Here is a 12,953-nt window from a genome sequence, read left to right as displayed (position 1 = left end):
GGAGAGATAGATGGAGAAACACGTGGGATATGAGAGATAGATGTGGGAGAGATAGATGGAGGTGACATTTGAGAAACACGTGGGATATGAAAGATAGATGTGGGAGAGATATACATAAGATGAATGGTGAAACAATTATATAAAAAATTTTCAGGAAAACCATTCATGAGAAAGTATATGAAATAATGAGAGAAATGATGAGAAATTTCTCATCAGGGCAGAAGAAAGTGATGGATAAAATATGTGAAAGATATTCACGAGGGAAAGGTATTTCTCACACTTTACCCATGACGTGGAATAGATGACAAATGGATGAGATACATCAATACAGGATGAGATACAAGATGAAATACGTAACCAATAGTTTACGATCAAGTGGGATATTTGACGAACATTTACGTACAAAACACATTCACATTATGTACGCTTGTGTTTCTCTCACCTGCGACAATGTACGAATATAGACATGAATGTATTTGTTTAGACTTATGGTGGAAATATCATGATTACTGCACAGGACCACTGAATGTGTTGGATAATGGAGGCGGGCCTGGTGTGTGTGTGTGTGTGTGTTGGTGCGAGTGTGTGTGTGTGTGAGCACTACGTAACGTACGTATATTTATATATGTTAATGTATTTTCATGTATATGTCTATCATTGCATTTCAATTATGCCTTTGTGTATAATTGACTGTGCATATATATATATATATATATATATATATATATATATATATATATATATATATATATATATATATATATATATATATATAAGGATTGAAACCACTTCCCACTACATACCACTTATACTTGTCAGTATGGGTTTAGATGCTGTCTTGTGTCACCATTTACTTTACTTTTCTTTGCTATATATCCTGGAGACGTCCATGGAAAAATGGGTTGAGTAGGAGTGGGAATGGGGATGGGTAGGTGACTGGAAATGGGAATGGAATGATATAGGTGAGCTGGGGGGCTAGAAACTGGGCCCAGCAGGTGCGTTGAAATGGGAATGGGTCCAGGTAGATGCGCTTGGAATGGGAATAGGGGAACTCAGGTGACCTGAGGGCGAAATGGAGCTAGGAATAGGAATGGGGCCACGGAAGTTTACTAGGAATGAGAATCGGGCTAGGTAGGTGTACTGGGAATGGGAATAGGGGGTTCGAGATAAACAGTAGCTGGGGCTGGAAGGGGACAGGTGTGGGGGAGATATATAGAGTGGCGGTGGAGGTTGGGAAAGGGGGGAAAGGGAAAGGGAATGGAAGGGAAGGGGTTGGATGATGGCGGACCCCAGTACCTTTACGTAATTGTATCATATTTCATGTTTAAGCAAATTTCTTTTTTTTTTTCTCCCCTTTTAACCTTAGTCTCTCATTACTCTTCCTTTACTCTGTTTCTTCCCTCCCATTTCTTTTTTTCTTCACCCCTTTCCCCATCATTATCATCCTTCCCTCTTCCTCCTCCTCCTCTTCTCCTCCCTCCCTCCTTCCTTCCTTCCCCCTCCCTCTCGCTAATGTAAAAGGTAAACATTGTCAAGTTGAGCGATAAATGAACACCATCTCATTATCCGGAGGGGCCACCTCTCTCTCTCTCTCTCTCTCTCTCTCTCTCTCTCTCTCTCTCTCTCTCTCTCTCTCTCTCTCTCTCTCTCTCTCTCTTCATCCGTCCATCCTTCTTCCTTTCGCACCATCGCTTGCCAACGCCTGGGGGAAATCACTATGATAACGTATGTGCATTAAGTAGGCGGTGCGGGTCGGCGTGCAGGCAGCGCCGCGCTGTGGCCAAATTACGAAACTTCCGGGGACCCGCCGCTCAGAATGGAGGCAAAATGAAGCTTCGTCAAGACTCGGAGCTCGGTCCCTTCATAAAGTTATTGTTAAGATATGAAAACCCTTTTCTCGCGTTTTATATATATATATATATATATATATATATATATATATATATATATATATATATATATATATATATATATATATTAATATTTATATTCCTATGAGTCCACGGGGAAAATGAAACACGAAAAGTTCCCAAGTGCACTTTCATAGGAATATCTTGATCACGCGCAAAATTGTGATCCTTTCCAACATATATATATATATATATATATATATATATATATATATATATATATATATATATATATATATATATATATATATATATATCAGAAATGATATAGAAAGTATTGGAAATATCAAGTGGCATTCTTCCCTTTACCATTAGTATATCATACCTAGAAACTTTTAGTTCTGACATTCCCGCCTGGGTGTGTGTGTGTGTGTGTGTGTGTGTGTGTGTGTGTGTACCAGAGCTGATGCAGATCAACACACAAACATCACCTCCATTATGGGACGACGTAACAGCTGTATTTTCAGTATGATATCATTCATCGGTGTCTTGGTCCAGGGGAAGGGTTAAGGCAGATATTCTAAGGAGCGGATGATTATCACCCTTAGTCATCCATTGCATATCATTATCTTGAATCATCTTTCGCACGTATTTTGTTCAAGGTAGAATGAAGGTAGAGAAGTGCTCACACGTGTGTGTGAAGATGGGTATGAGGTGAGGTGTATCGTCGCAAGGATGGAGGAACGTGTGTGTGAATACAAGTTTGTAATGAAAGCAGATTATTAATTATTGTTGTTTGAAGACTTTACAGTTCTGTCGACCATGATAGATAATCTCCTAGAGCACGGACGGTACGACCCTTGAGCACGGACGGTACGGCCCTTGAGCACGGACGGTACGGCCCTTGAACACGGACGGTACGACCCTTGAGCACGGACGGTACGGCCCTTAAACACGGACGGTACGGCCCTTGAACACGGACGGTACGACCCTTGAGCACGGACGGTACGGCCCTTGAGCACGGACGGTACGACCCTTGAGCACGGACGGTACGACCCTTGAGCACGGACGGTACGGCCCCTGAGTACGGCCCTTGAGCACGACGGTACGACCCTTGAACACGACGGTGCGCCCCCTGAGTACGACCCTTGAGCACGGACGGTACGACCCTTCAGCACGACGGTACAACCCTTGACCACGACGGTAAGACCCTTGAGCACGGACGTTACGACCCTTGAACACGGACGGTACGGCCCTTGAGCACGGACGGTACGACCCTTGAACACGGACGGTACGACCCTTGAACACGGACGGTACGACCCCTGAGTACGACCCTTGAGCACGACGGTACGACCCTTGAACACGACGGTGCGCCCCCTGAGTACGACCCTTGAGCACGGACGGTACGACCCTTCAGCACGACGGTACAACCCTTGACCACGACGGTAAGACCCTTGACCACGACGGTAAGACCCTTGAGCACGAAGGTACGACCCTTGAACACGACGGTACGACCCTTGAACTCTACGGTGCGACCCTTGAACACGACGGCACGACCCTTGAACACGAAGGTACGACCCTTGAACACGACGGTACAACCACAAGGCATCATGATGGCTTGTCCTCTGACCTTAAAGGCTACGTTAACGACCCGACCATCGTAGACAAGGCTATGCCATAGTGCTCACAAAAGTTTGTTTTCAGCAAACAACATCGTTGTAAAGGAAACTTTTGGTATGACGTATATTTGACAGTTATTTCCTCTCGCTCTTTTTTTCTTCCCCTCCCCATACCTGACGTATTATTTTCCCCTCCCCATACCTGACGTATTATTTTCCCCTTCCCATACCTGACGTATTTTTTCCCCTCCCCATACCTGACGTATTTTTTTCTCTCCCCATACCTGACGTATTTTTTTCCCCTCCCCATACCTGCCGTATTTTTTCCCCTCCCCATACCTGACGTATTTTCTTTCCCTCCCCATACCTGACGTATTATTTCCCCTCCCCATACCTGACGTATTTTCTTTCCCTCCCCATACCTGACGTATTTTTTCCCCTCCCCATACCTGACGTATTTTTTCCCCTCCCCATACCTGACGTATTTTTTTCCCCTCCCCATACCTGACGTATTTTCTTTCCCATCCCCATACCTGACGTATTATTTCCCCTCCCCATACCTGACATATTTTCTTTCCCTCCCCATACCTGACGTATTTTTTTCCCCTCCCCATACCTGACGTATTTTTTTTTCCAGGCGTGGCCACGATGTCTTCCCCACAACCATCCCCCAGCAGACTCAGCAGATACACAGCGATGGGTCACCGTAAGTCATTGTTAAGGGAATAATAATAATGATAATAATAATACCACCTTTATGCACCCCTCATCATGCCAAGAGAATACCGCCTTTATGCACACCTCTCATATGGGGGGAATGTATCACCTCTTTGCACCCTATTCTTTAAGCACATTTTGTCGTGTTTATTTGGATGTATTTAGGAACAGAGATGATAGATGGTAGGGCGCGTGTGGGCGTGCGTATATACACTTGCCAACATACACATACACGTACATGTAGACATAGAGACACGTGCACAAATTCACGTACGTAAAAGCACACACACTCACAAAAGCAAACACACACACATACACACACGTAAGTACGTACACACACACGCACATACACACACACACGTATGTACGTACACACACACCCACACACGTACGTACGTACACACACACGCACGTATGTACGTACACACACACACACACACACACACACGAACACACACACACACGTACACACTGCCCCATTGTGTGTTCCCCTCCAGCAGTTCTGCTGAGCCCTGGGTATACAACAGCATGACTTTGACGCCCGATGTATGTGGCTGTCGCCCTTCATTGTTGTATAATGTATGAAAATGTATAAATTACAACTTAATGTTTCTTTTCTGACTAATTACCTCCTGTAAACAAAGCTTCTTCGTAATGGCCAGTATGTTTTCCTGCTACTTCTGGACGGCTTTTGATATATATATATATATATATATATATATATATATATATATATATATATATATATATATATATATATATATATATATATATATATATATACATATATATATATATATATATATATATATATATATATATATATATATATATATATATATATATATATATATACACCAAGGTAACTTGTTTGGTTCATCTTTTTGGATGTTAACTTTATCGACAATTACCTTGGTGTTATTCTTGCAATATACACATGAGCCCAGCTCCTCCCAGCTGCAGATTTGCTATATATTCACACGTATACGAGGCCATTCCCACTATGTGTACTCTTACTATACTCACGCGTACCTTTAAAAACCGCTGCCATTTTTTTTTATTCTAAACTCTCGCTTACATTTATTTGCAATCTTTTTTGTATTGCTTTACTTCCTTTGCATCACTGTATCATCAATAGTGTCAAAAAGTCATCAATTTCCCTTGTAATGAATCGTTGGAAAAGTCAATATTCCAAGCATTTTCTAGTTTAGGAGTGTAAATAGTCACACACACAACATTTGCTGGCGTGTGTGTTGGATAATGTAATTCACAAGTCTTGGCACACTTGAGGAGCCTGAGTTCACAGTGATGTAGAGTAAGTCTTTGCCTTCGTGTTCGTAAGAGCTTGCTGTAGTGTTCTTCTGGTGTTCGTAACTGTGTGTTTCACTTCCCGTAACTTTACCCACGTATTGGTGTGTATTACCCAGCATGTCAACGATATATATATATATATATATATATATATATATATATATATATATATATATATATATATGTATATATATATATATATATATATATATATATATATATGTTCCTATGACTCCACGGGGAAAATGAAACACGAAAAGTTCCCAAGTGCACTTTCGTGTAATAATCACATCATCAGGGGAGACACAAGAGAGAAATATAACAGTCAGTTGATATACATCGAAGAGACGAAGCTAGGACGCCATTTGGTAAACATGTGATTCACATGTTTACCAAATGGATGTCCTAGCTTCGTCTCTTCGATGTATATCAACTGACTGTTATATTTCTCTCTTGTGTCTCCCCTGATGATGTGATTATTACACGAAAGTGCACTTGGGAACTTTTCGTGTTTCATTTTCCCCGTGGACTCATAGGGATATCTTGATCACGCGCCAAATTGTGATCCTTTCCAACATATATATATATATATATATATATATGTATTTATAGACACACACACACACACGTAATGCTTGTAAAGTTATGGAAGTCTGCGAAACTTTAAACTTTATCTCAATGTTTAACCGCTGTAATCAAGTTATACAAAAGGATTACAGAGGATTACGTTGCCTGCTGGATTTACTGAGTCCCCTGATTAAACCCCGGATTACTCTTCAAAGAGGTCAGTGGAATGAGGTTACTTTGTGCCAGGGATATCCAAGGTTTAACTTCTTTTTTTTTTTTTTTTTTAAGACGCGACATTTTAATTAGCATAAGTAATTAATTGAGCCATGTTAAGAAGGTTTTTTCTTTTTTTTTTCTTTTTAGTGAATGAGAATTTTCTTTAATGCAATTAAATTCTTCCCCTAGGAAGAAAATGATCATCACAGAAGATAATTACCATTTCGAACACATTGTGTTCTTTGTTTTTCATGATGAAACTCTTTGGTGAAAAGGATTATTGCTATTCTCTCACTTTCCACTCTTCCTCTCTCACACACACATATATATATATACATATATATATATATATATATATATATATATATATATATATATATATATATATATATATATATATATATATATATATGTGTACGTGTAGGAAGAGAGGAAAGTGATTGGTTCTCAGTGAATGTAGGTTTGCGGCAGGGGTGTGTGATGTCTCCATGGTTGTTTAATTTGTTTATGGATGGGGTTGTTAGGGAGGTAAATGCAAGAGTCTTGGAAAGAGGGGCAAGTATGAAGTCTGTTGGGGATGAGAGAGCTTGGGAAGTGAGTCAGTTGTTGTTCGCTGATGATACAGCGCTGGTGGCGGATTCATGTGAGAAACTGCAGAAGCTGGTGACGGAGTTTGGTAAAGTGTGTGGAAGAAGAAAGTTAAGAGTAAATGTGAATAAGAGCAAGATTATTAGGTACAGTAGGGTTGAGGGTCAAGTCAATTGGGAGGTGAGTTTGAATGGAGAAAAACTGGAGGAAGTGAAGTGTTTTAGATATCTGGGAGTGGATCTGGCAGCGGATGGAACCATGGAAGCGGAAGTGGATCATAGGGTGGGGGAGGGGGCGAAAATTTTGGGAGCCTTGAAAAATGTGTGGAAGTCGAGAACATTATCCCGGAAAGCAAAAATGGGTATGTTTGAAGGAATAGTGGTTCCAACAATGTTGTATGGTTGCGAGGCGTGGGCTATGGTTAGAGTTGTTCGCAGGAGGATGGATGTGCTGGAAATGAGATGTTTGAGGACAATGTGTGGTGTGAGGTGGTTTGATCGAGTAAGTAACGTAAGGGTAAGAGAGATGTGTGGAAATAAAAAGAGCGTGGTTGAGAGAGCAGAAGAGGGTGTTTTGAAATGGTTTGGGCACATGGAGAGAATGAGTGAGGAAAGATTGACCAAGAGGATATATGTGTCGGAGGTGGAGGGAACGAGGAGAAGAGGGAGACCAAATTGGAGGTGGAAAGATGGAGTGAAAAGGATTTTGTGTGATCGGGGCCTGAACATGCAGGAGGGTGAAAGGAGGGCAAGGAATAGAGTGAATTGGAGCGATGTGGTATACAGGGGTTGACGTGGTGTCAGTGGATTGAATCAAGGCATGTGAAGCGTCCGGGGTAAACCATGGAAAGCTGTGTAGGTATGTATATTTGCGTGTGTGGACGTGTGTATGTACATGTGTATGGGGGGGGGGGGGGGTTGGGCCATTTCTTTCGTCTGTTTCCTTGCGCTACCTCGCAAACGCGGGAGACAGCGACGAGGTATAAAAAAAAAAAAAAAAAAATATGAATATATATAGTGATTCATTTTTCTATCTATCTCTCTCGGTCTTTTAAACAACATGAATCTGTGTCTCTATCTGTATATCTTCCTGCCCCTCGTAAGTAATGCCAGGGTAAGACCTGGGAAGAAAGCCATTACCCACACAACATCACATCTTGTCACCTTAATGACCAACACGGCCCAGTCAGCCAGCCTGCCTGCCTGTCAGCCAATCAGTCTTTATTGAGATAGTATCATCCCTCTGGCAGGGGGAGGGAGGTCTCTCTCTCTCTCTCTCTCTCTCTCTCTCTCTCTCTCTCTCTCTCTCTCTCTCTCTCTCTCTCTCTCTCTCAGTATATCTCACTAGTTATAAGTGAACCATCCTCCCTTCACTGTCCTCTGTTATCTTCCTTACGTAGTTTGTTACACGTTAGTTGATGGAGAATCATTTTCTTTATTAGAAGTTCCGATGATCTTCGTCACGAAGGAGGATCTATAATCGCTGACGAAATCCAGGTGAAGAACTTGTGCTTAAAATGATCAAACTCCAGACTCCAGAGGGGACTGCTGTGTTTTTACAAGCGTCACACCGTCTGTCTCCCTCCTTCAGGATACCTCTCCCGGTGGGTGTCGTGGTCAGGGACCATCTCCACGCCCCCAGGATCACCTTCGAGGGCCTCACCTAACGAAGGGCTGTCCTTGTCCCCCCAGCCCCCAAGGGCCTTCCAGCCAAGGTCAAGAGCGTCCTCTAAGGCCTCCACCATGGACGAGAAGCCACAAGTCTCGGTAAGTGAAATCTTTCCTATGCGTCGTGTGGAGGTGTGTTTACTGTGTACTCCTTCCTTGCATGGCACTCGATACATAGGACGTTTATCGAGACGTTTATCTGTTTTATTTGATGATTAGCTGTAATATATCAAGACACTGCTATACCAGAGAGAGATGATATTGATGATCAGTCAAGTTTCCATGTGTCCATCAAGATCACTCTTCATGTAAAGACAATTATGATCAGAATCCATTGGAGGCGTCTCTAACAGTCTTGTGATGATGTGTGTACACGCAGGCTAACCCTTGCGCCACAACCACCACTTCCTCCTGGCCTCTTGCTGTGTCTCTGTGGTCTGACTGGCTGGAGACCCCACAGGAACAGCGTCCAGGTCTTTGGTTCAGGTTTCTGACGCCCTCAAACAAATCCAGAAGGACCAACAGGAACCAAAGACCAAAGACAGAACAGGTTTTCGGTCATGCATTGTTTGTCAGTGGTGCAGTGTTGTAAACAGTTCTGTTTTTTGAGAACCACACACACACACACTTGATTATTTCCACTTTTTTTTTTCTTTGCATTATTCTGTCTCTCTGATGTTCTCAAAATACCAGCGGGAGATCTGATGCAGTTACGGTACTGCTGTGCACAAGGCAAACAACCTCAAAAGAAATTAGGAATTTCTAAATTCTCGATCGGCGTTCTGATTTATTTCAAAGGGGGGACCATTTAACCCCCCCTTTTTTTTTCATCTCCCTTACCATACGTTTTTACCTTGCCTTTTTTCCCACCTCCTTTGATATCAGGCTTCTCCTCTCTATACACTCCTCTCTCTCTCTCTCTCTCTCTCTCTCTCTCTCTCTCTCTCTCTCTCTCTCTCTCTCTCTCTCTCTCTCTCTGCCCACCAGCTACTCCGCCCTCCCCTAACATCACCTTTCATCATCAGTTCAGCCTCACTCGGCCATACCCGCGCCACTCCTGCCCTCTGCCACCCATGCCCTGAGCTAATGTAGATGTATGACACTCGGCTGCCGTGTGCGTGAAGTGCGGTTACACACACACACACACACACACACACACACACACACACACACGAGTCGGGCCCACGGCTGTGTAAACAAACTCAAGCCGGTGTAGAGAAGTGTTTCTGAACACGTCCTCGACGTGTTTCGGGTCAACGGTTCCCTATTAGTGGTTGGCTTTAGATGAGCATAATGGCGGCTTAACTCTGTATATATATATATATATATATATATATATATATATATATATATATATATATATATATATATATATTCTTTTGTTTCATACATAATTGTCGTTTCCCGCGTTAGTAAATTAGCGCCAGGAACAGACGAAGAAAGGCAGCATTCGCTCACATCATCCATTCTCTAGCTGTCATGAGTAATGCACCGAAACCACAGCTCCCTATCCACATCCAGGCCCCACATACGTTTCCATAGTTCACCCCGGTTGTTTGGCATACCTTGCTTCAGGCCTTTTAAAACACGTCGACCCTCATATACCACACAAGTCCAATTAATTCTATCCCGAGCACGCCTTTTAACCTTCTGCATATTCAGGCCCCGATCACTCATGATCTTTATCACTCCCTCCTTCTATCTGCAATATTGACCCAATGCTCTCTTGTTCCCTCCACCTCTGACACATAATCCTCCTTGTACACCTCTCCTCACTCACTCACTCACTCACGCCATATGTCCAAACCATTTCAGCACACCCTCTTCTGCTCTCTCAACCACATGCGTTTTATCACCACACTTCTCTCTTACCCTTTTGTTATATAGTCGATCAGATCACCTTATGCATATCTTCCTCCCTCCTCGGCACATTCTCATCTACAACCCATGCTTCACATCCATACAACATTGTTGAGACTACTATTCTTCATTCTCGCCCTTCCAGATAACGATCTCTTTCTCCACACATTCTTCAGTGCTCCCAGAACCTCCGCCCCCTCACCCACCCTATGACTTACTTCCGCTTCCATGGTTCTATTATATATACTCGTATTCATACATATATATATATATATATATATATACCACCTGACTCCTAAGGGTGCCAGACCATCATACCCAAGGGTCATACCGTCGTGCTCGGGGGCTTAACCTCACAGACAAAGAAATAAATTTGATCATTTCGTTGGTATTTGGTTTATCAACCACACACAGTTCGGTTGTTTCGTCTTAAGTGAACCAGCAGATCAAGTAAGCTGTACTAACCACTGAACCTTGTCTTCTGTAGCGTTCATTGCACAGCAACCACACCACCACCAACCACCAACCAACCCCTAACCAATCACCACTATAACCACCACCACCACAATTAACAGCTAGCGAGACTATTGCTCCTGATTGTTTTGCTGTCTCAGCACCTGCTGATTCTGCTGTATTTCTGTTGTTGCTTCTGTTGATGTATTTGCTTTTCCGTTGCTGGGTCTGCCGTTGCTGCTGCTTCAACTGTTACACTTTTTTTTTTTACTGTTTGCTGCTCTTGCCGTGGCTTCTGCTTTTGCTTCCGCTTTTTCTGTTGGTGCCACTGTTACTGCTATTTCCGTCGCTTCTGCTGCTCCTGCTGCTCCTGCTACCGTTACTTCTGCCTCTACTTCTGCTTCTGCTGCTACTTTCTGTGTCTGCTGCTACTACTGCAGTCTTATGACTATCCCTCTACAATTAAATTTCAAGTTTCTTTGATTCTTTTCATATTTTTCTTTTATTTCCTTGAGGTTTATTCCTATTCCAAAACACCTCACTATGATATTATTCGAACGAAAATGAACATTACATCTTCCAAAGACCATTCGCTCCCGTGTGTGAAGCAGACAACTTTATGTGTCGATTTCTACCTTTGCATCTCATGTATTTTCTTCCCCCTTCCCAGTTTCCACCATATACAAGTCTTCAACCATCTGACCTCCTCCTGCCACGAAGCCTTGCTCTCCATTATCCATCACCCTGAAATGCTCTATTGAGGGATATTCCAGCGTACGCCAGAGACTGGTTACTCCCTATAGAGTCGAGGACATATATTCTTTTCCTCGCCTTAAAGAGCTGGGCTTCCGTGTGTGTGTGTGTGTGTGGGTGTGTGTAGTGGTGATGGTTATCGTTCACACACGGGTCAACCCAGGTTCGTACCCTGGGATGGGCAGTTGGACCCACACCCAACGCGAGGGTTTCCTCCTCCTCACTGAGCTGGTCGGTTGGGTACACAAGTGTTTGCGGTTTGTTGTGGTTATCAGGTCTGTGTGTGTCAGGGTGTGTGAGGCAGTGTGAGGCAGGCAGAGAACACGAGACACGTCGTCAGGGTGTGAGGCAGTCAGAGAACACGAGACACGTCGTTAGGGTGTGAGGCAGTGTGAGGCAGGCAGAGTACACGAGACACGTCGTCAGGGTGTGAGGCAGTGTGAGGCAGGCAGAGAACACGAGACACGTCGTCAGGGTGTGAGGCAGTGTGAGGCAGGCAGAGAACACGAGACACGTCGTCAGGGTGTGAGGCAGTGTGAGGCAGGCAGAGAACACGAGACACGTCGTCAGGGTGTGAGGCAATGTGAGGCAGGCAGAGAACACGAGACACGATGATGCATGGGGGTTCACACTGGTTAGCGTGGGGAGATCCCAGTCAACCCCAGCCAGCACCAAGCCGCTGTTCATCTGATTCATCTACAAACGCCAGGCTCGTACTGACTCCATACACACCTCTCTCTCTCTCTCTCTCTCTCTCTCTCTCTCTCTCTCTCTCTCTCTCTCTCTCTCTCTCTCTCTCTCTCTCTCAGTGATGTCCCCCCTTATCTCTCACCAACCATTGACACTCGACCATATTACCCTCCACACTCAGTAGCCTTATGTGACTTGGTAGAAGAAAAAACCTAACTAGCAGTTAGTTGGTTAGTTAGTTAGCTTACCTAACTAGCAGTTAGTTAGTTAGTTAGCTTGGAGGGTGTAGTTAATGGTAGGCTGAACCCTGCTTGTTAGGTCGGCCCGGGTGAACTAGCGAGGCGGAAGAGGCCAGCGTTGCACCACGGCAGACCAAAGCTAACCCCCCCTTTCAACCCACCCCCCCCTTGCCACCCATGGGTTTAATGGTTTAATTGTTTCGTGGTTTATTTGACCAAAAGAAAGGTTTTATATCAGGATCGTTATCTTTGTATTTCTTGTTATTCTGAATTGGTCGTTAATTCCCTTAGGAGTGTACTTCAATATTTGGATATACTTCAACATGTTCCTTCATCATATTTGATAATTGGTTGGTATGTTGGGTTACGTATTATTTGGTTTGTTGATATATTCCGAGCTTAGATAAATGGTTTATTACCTGC

General features: G+C 43.4%; 1 protein-coding gene across 3 annotated transcripts in view; it reads left to right on the top strand.

Moving 5' to 3' along the window:
* The window catches only part of ChAT (Choline acetyltransferase), a 328,988-nt gene that overhangs the window by 246,878 nt on the left and 69,157 nt on the right, over positions 1-12,953 (top strand). For all 3 annotated transcript variants that reach the window (XM_071664727.1, XM_071664725.1, XM_071664726.1), the window contains exons 3-4: positions 4,107-4,175; positions 8,459-8,634. In XM_071664727.1, coding sequence (XP_071520828.1) covers positions 4,118-4,175; positions 8,459-8,634 — 234 coding nt within the window. In that variant the 5' untranslated portion in view covers positions 4,107-4,117. The remainder of the gene's footprint in view (positions 1-4,106; positions 4,176-8,458; positions 8,635-12,953) is intronic.

The sequence above is a fragment of the Panulirus ornatus genome, chromosome 9, assembly GCF_036320965.1.
Source record: "Panulirus ornatus isolate Po-2019 chromosome 9, ASM3632096v1, whole genome shotgun sequence".
NCBI lineage: Eukaryota > Metazoa > Arthropoda > Malacostraca > Decapoda > Palinuridae > Panulirus > Panulirus ornatus.
This window is presented reverse-complemented; position numbering and strand designations above follow the sequence as displayed.